At 48.6% G+C, this 6,175-nt stretch overlaps 1 protein-coding gene across 1 annotated transcript in view; it reads left to right on the top strand.

Moving 5' to 3' along the window:
- The window catches only part of LOC104081459 (cathepsin S-like), a 3,702-nt gene extending 313 nt beyond the window's left edge, over positions 1-3,389 (top strand). Inside the window, exons 2-7 of the mRNA XM_009584217.1 lie at positions 46-168; positions 733-885; positions 959-1,183; positions 2,294-2,459; positions 2,701-2,803; positions 3,290-3,389. Of these exons, the coding sequence (XP_009582512.1) occupies positions 46-168; positions 733-885; positions 959-1,183; positions 2,294-2,459; positions 2,701-2,803; positions 3,290-3,389 (870 nt within the window). The remainder of the gene's footprint in view (positions 1-45; positions 169-732; positions 886-958; positions 1,184-2,293; positions 2,460-2,700; positions 2,804-3,289) is intronic.
- Positions 3,390-6,175: the final 2,786 nt, after the last annotated feature.

Here is a 6,175-nt window from a genome sequence, read left to right as displayed (position 1 = left end):
GCTGCGGGGGCTGTTCCTACACCATGAGGCTGCGTTTGATTACAGAAAGAGGAAGGGGTCCGGCGTGTGACGTGGGAGAGGAACCTGCGACTCGTGATGCTGCATAATCTGGAGCACTCCCTGGGGCTGCACTCCTACGAGCTGGGCATGAACCACCTGGCAGACATGGTAGGTGCCGGCCATGCTGCTGAGAAGGGGCTTGTCTTTGTCTCTAATTACCTGCGAGGTTGATTTAACAAGGAATATAAGTGGGTGAGGGGTGGAAAAACTCCCAACAACCTTTCTCAGCCCATCCTCTTCTTGTGGACTCCAGCAGTCATGGACAAACTGCTCAGACATTCCTGTGTTCAACCTACTGGCATGAGGCAATCTGGTGTGAGGAAATAACTCCTTAATGCAGCATTTGGGGTGCGCGGACCTGGTCCTGGTCATTATATATATTTGCAAATCATCCCTCTTCAATGTCCCAAGGTTGTACTGTTGTTTAATGAAACATACCAGCTTCTAGGGATTTTTGGGGCTGGAGTTAAGCTTTGTATTTTCTTTTTCTTGCCCTTTCCAATGAACGGCTAGAAATTAAATATAAAAGATAAAAAACCAAGGACTCCACAAACCTGCTAACTCTTGCAGCTCAGACTGTTCAAGGGAAATCCCCCTCCACCTCCAACACACTCAATGTAGGACTTAACAGAGACAAGAAGATCATGAGCTGGTGTTTTCTTTTCCCACCAGACCCGTGAGGAAGTGGCGGCTTTGTTAACTGGGCTGAACGTTGCTCCTCGGCCAAACCGTAGGAGCCAAACGTACCGACCGCAGCCTGGCAGCAAAGTCCCGGACACGATGGACTGGAGGGAGAAGGGATGCGTCACAGATGTGAAGAACCAGGTTTGAAGCTCTCTCTGTGCCTCTTTGTGTCTCGGTCCCGTGCTCAGTCTGAGCATCTCTGGGGCTTTTGCAGGGTGCCTGTGGGTCATGCTGGGCGTTCAGTGCCGTGGGAGCCCTCGAAGGCCAGGTGAAGCTGAAGACGGGGAAGCTGGTGTCTCTGAGCACCCAGAACCTCGTTGACTGCTCCATGATGTACGGGAACAAAGGCTGCAGTGGAGGTTTCATGACCAGTGCTTTCCAGTACATCATCGACAACCAAGGGATTGACTCAGACGATTCCTACCCCTACACAGCTCAGGTAGGCATCAGACCTAGACAGCACGTGAAATCTGCAGAAAAACATATGAGCATGGAAGCAACACGGCCATTCGTCCTGCTCTCCTGAGTAGACACTCGTCTCCTCCTCTCCCACTGGTTTCCCTCTGTCTTGGTTTCTACCAGTCTCATGTGACCTTCTCAGCCTTTGCAGCTGATTCTTTCAGACCTGGGGAAGGGACCTTTAAACTTCTTTTTTCTCATAGGTGAATGACTGGACTGGGAGCCAGAATTTCTACATGTTTATTTCTGTCCCACATAAATTATGAGGCAACGTACTACACGGAAGGGAAAAATGGGACAGGAGTCCTGGGTCCTGTTCTCAGCTCTCTGTATTATTCCATCTTCTGTGGTTGAAAATGGGATACTGATACTTCTACCATTTCAGCGGGCAGAGGTTTCCGGTGAACGACATTCATACAATTGTTTTTTTTAAAAGTTGCTTGTAACAGATGCTGTATGACTGCTGCAAGGTCATAAGGATAAGAGCCATAACAAAATAAAGATCCTAATGCTAAGAGTCTTGATGGCCAGAGACAAGAGATGCCCTGAAATGACCTGGTGTCTTGAAAGCATGGCCTATGGAAACATGTCAAAGTAACTCAGACCAAGAAAGAAAAGTGGAATACAAGTCTTCAAACATGCATAAGGCAGCTACAGAGACAAAAGATGCTGTTCTCTGTGTCCAGAGGGAGAATGAGAGGCCGTGGGCTTAATTTACAATAGAAGAAATTTAGGTTAAACGTGAGGAGGCGCCCTCTGATGGGAAGGATGAGGAAGCAAGGACAGTTTCTCCAGGGAAGTGGTAGAAGTATTGTCATCGGAGGTTTCTAGAAAAAAGGCAGAGAATTCTGTTGAAATGGTTTGGCTGCTCTTGGTGTGGGGAAGTGAGATGGACCAGATGGTCTCTTCAGGTTCTTCCAGCCATCTTTTCTGTAATCCTGTGTATAGAAAAATGGTGGTCAAAGAAAAGTTAAGAACAGGGTAGCACAGGGTAAAAAAGGGCTGATAGAAAACACATATCTGAAAGTCTTGAGATGTTGCTGGTGGATTCTTCACACTCCTCTTCTCAACTCCCCCTTGTTCTTACCAGAATGGGACATGCCAATACAATGCTTCCACACGAGCCGCCACTTGCTCCAAGTACGTTGAGCTCCCACAAGGCGACGAAGCAGCCCTGAAAGATGCTGTAGCCAACATCGGACCAGTCTCCGTCGCCATTGATGCCACCCAGCCCACCTTCTTCTTGTACAGGTCAGGTATGTCCTTTCACCCTGGAGATCTTCTTCACAGTCTTCTGTGTCTTTCTGCATATAAAGCTTATGAAATTTGGTGGAATTTGGCAAGTTGGGGTTTAATTCCTGGATGAAGGCATCAATATGACAAAACCTAAGATAGCAGCATTAGTGATTATGCTGAAGGTTGAATTCAATCTCACTGACGACTCAAAGACGAGGTCTTGTGGTCTGATGATGTGCTTCCAAACTCCTTTTTTTCCAGGTGTGTATGATGACCCCCAGTGCACACAGGAGGTGAATCACGCAGTGCTCGTGATTGGCTACGGCACCCTGAATGATAAGGATTACTGGCTTGTGAAAAACAGGTAGAGGCACGACTGTGTATCACTGAACTCTTGTTATCTATATGCTCACTATCTATAGGGTCAAGCTCCTCTTAGGTAACCTCCCACTGCTCAAACTGACATCCTCACAATTTTATAACGACCGATATTTATACAGATGACAGGGAGATCAGTTCGGTGCTTGTGCCATGGGGGTTCTTATAGAGCTGAAAGTTGGTATTGTCCTTAAACTACTCCCTAAGGATTCGTGCTTAGCCATGTCAAAGCACCTTTATGTCACCCTAGCAATGTGAAGGAACTTTAAATGCATTTAAAATACACTTACACCCACCTTCAATTCCCTTTACGTTGATGAGTGTTGTCATAACTTAATACGGGATTAGAAATCCCATGAAGGAGTTAATGAAAACACTTCAATGCTGTGAGGTTGATAAAGCTGCCGCTTCACTTACAGAAAAAGGAGTTTAATTTTTCTGATGTCTGTTTGTTTGTTTCCTGTCCCAAAAGTTGGGGTGTGCGTTTTGGTGACGAGGGCTATATCCGCATGTCAAGAAACCACGCGAACCATTGCGGGATCGCCAGTTATGCCTCTTACCCGCTAATATAGATGGACCCTGTGCTTCAGAGAGGACTCCTGAGGCTTCAGTAAAACCACTAATCCTACGCTTGCATGGACCTACTGACTTCAAGAATCATTTTCTGGCTCTGTGGGCAAAGTCCTTCTGCTAGATCAGCCTGTCTTACAGGCTGGGAGGGAGTCCTTTGCATGGGAGGATTTTAGAATATGATTTACAGGCACCTAGTGACTTCTTCTTGGGCGAAAAAAGGGTTTTTTTCAAGGTAAAACTGCAATACCTACAGTTATAATGGAGGTCATATTTTCCTCTCTCCAGTTTAGCGTTGAGTATGGCTACGATGATACAGATATCATTTTAGCTCTGTGTGATGTTGATGAAATTGCAGAATTTCTTTGAAAAATAAAAGATTGGTTTCACTGTCCAAAAATCCTATATTTGGTCTCCGGAGGCAGGAATGGGTGGCAGAGGGAACTCCAGCTGGTACTTTCTCATCTGGCAGTGCTCCCCCACGTAAGGACCTCTCACAAAACCTCTCCACAAATGATGTTTCTCTCCAAACAATGTCTATGATTTGGGAATGGGAGATATAGACCACCGCACCGCTGCCAAAAGTGTGGGGAGAGAAAGCAGCTGATATCCATGGTTTCACGTTGATGTAACTTCTCATGATGATGAGAACACACACACACATCAAACACAGCGCTTGTTTCCAACAGGGATGGCAAAACCCATTCTGAAAGAAAAAGGTTTTCATGTTAAACATTTTGGTTGAGATTGCAAGTTCACCAACCCTTTTTCTTTAAATGTGTGTATTTACTATAGGCTTTAAAAAAGGTCTTGTAGTTTTTTTCAGTGAAAAACTTAGAGAATCACTTTTATATTTAGTTGGGCACTGTGCTGATCTGAGGTGCCACTGCCACCTTGGGGAGATGGAGGAATTGAACAAGTCTCCATCCACAAGGTGACATTTGAGAATGCTCGCATCACCTATCAAAATTATCACGTATTGGCCTTCGCAGTTGTGTTTGAGCTCTCCAGATAGGTTATTGTTGGGTTTTTTAACCCTTTTGCCAAAGCATTGCTCACTCTTAAAACCCTATCGACTGAAGACATCTCCTTTCCAAGCATGGAGATCTCTCACTGAGCACCTACAGCTCCAGCTCTGTCCTTGGAAGGGGATCAAACCCCATCATATCTTCAGCAAAAACATCAACCAGCGAAGAGCTGATGGGCCAAGACCTTCATGCAATGAAGTAAAAAAAATATTTTGACTTAACGCCAACATACAAACTGGGGGGCTCTGGGAGGGTACTAGGGGCATGGGGAGGGTTCTCACAGGTACTGGAGTGGCTATAGGTGGCACTGGGAGGGTCTTGAGTGGCTCTTGGGGGTCCTGAAAAGTTTTAGGGTGTACTTGGGTGCTCAGCAGGGTTACTGGGAGGTTCTGGGATGGCCCTGGGAGCTCTGGGGTCTTCTGGAGGCTTGGAGAGGGCTTGGGGTGCTCTGAGGGCAGACCGGGGGCACTTGGAAGGCTCTTGAGGGCGTTGGAGGATATGGGGGGGGGCTCTGGGAGTGTACTGGGGATATTGGGAGGGCCTTGGGAGCTCTGGTGGGTACTGGGAGGCTCTGGGAGGGTCTTGGAAGATACTGAGGGGCTCTGGGAGAGTCTGGGGGGGGGGCTCTGATGAGGGTGCTGGAGAAAGTTGGAGGGTCCTGGGTGGCTCTGTGGCATACTAGGGGCTCTGGGAGGGTACTGGGGGGACTTCTGAGGGTAGTGGGGATCTGGGAAGATATTGGGGGCACTAGAAGGGTCCTGGGGGTTTGGGTGGGTACTGGACAGTGCTGGGTGGGGCCCTCCCCAGGCTTTCTTTGCATCCCAGAGCACTCTTTTTGTCCTCTGTGCTAATTAGGATGCCTCTATTCAGTCCCTCGCCCTATGAGAACTGATGTTCTCCGCTCAGATCAAGTTCCTCTTTTCCTCCCCAAGCTTTCTTTTGTCTCTGTAACGGCCTTAGGACCCTTTGAGTTCCCTCACTAGTCGTTCTTTGGCTTTCCTTGTGCCCCAGAGGACTCTGTGTGTCTTTTATTCTCTCTGGGATCCCTGCTTTGGTCTTTGAGCTCCTCTAGAACTTTTAACCCAAGCCCAAAACAGAGCCCAGGACCAACACGGACGCCCAGCTATGGCTCCCACACAAGCGTGGCCAGGACTGAAAGCTTTTTGCAGCTGTCACCTTTCCTTGGCAGCGCCTTCTCAGTTCCCAAACACTGAGGCTCTTTGCTTTCTCTCTCTCCAAAACCTTCACCCTAGCCCTAGTCAGGGCCCAGGAAGGACACGGACCCCCATCCATTGCTCCCACGCAAAAGCAGCAGGACTAAAAGCTTCTGGCAGCCCTCACCTTTCCCTATCTGCCCCTTCCCAGCCCCACAAACACTGCGGCTTTGCCCCTTCTCTCGCAAAACCCCAAACCCCAACCTAACCCTTTGAAAGGCCACAGCAAAGCCCGGCAAAGACCCCAGGGCTCTCTGGAGGGCAGCAGGGCCCATTATGGCCCCCAGCAAACCCTGGTGAAGGCCTCAGGGCTCTCTGGAGGGCAGCTGGGCTCCTTGCAGACCGTGGTGAAGTAGTATATTTTTTAATTAATGGTGGCGTTTGTAAACACTTCTGCAGGTCAAGCCCTCTTCCCCCTAAGTGAAGGCCCAGGGCGGGAAGGAGGGGGCGCGCTCTGCGCATGCGCGGGAGTCCCTCGGCGGGCCGAGAACAACTACATTTCCCAGCGTGCCTCGGGGGCGGGTGGGTGAGGTGATTACTTCCTGT

Source organism: Fulmarus glacialis, unplaced genomic scaffold (genome assembly GCF_000690835.1).
Source record: "Fulmarus glacialis isolate BGI_N327 unplaced genomic scaffold, ASM69083v1 scaffold21638, whole genome shotgun sequence".
Lineage (NCBI taxonomy): Eukaryota > Metazoa > Chordata > Aves > Procellariiformes > Procellariidae > Fulmarus > Fulmarus glacialis.
Note: the sequence above shows the minus strand (reverse complement) of the source record. Positions and strands in the feature narration are given on the sequence as shown.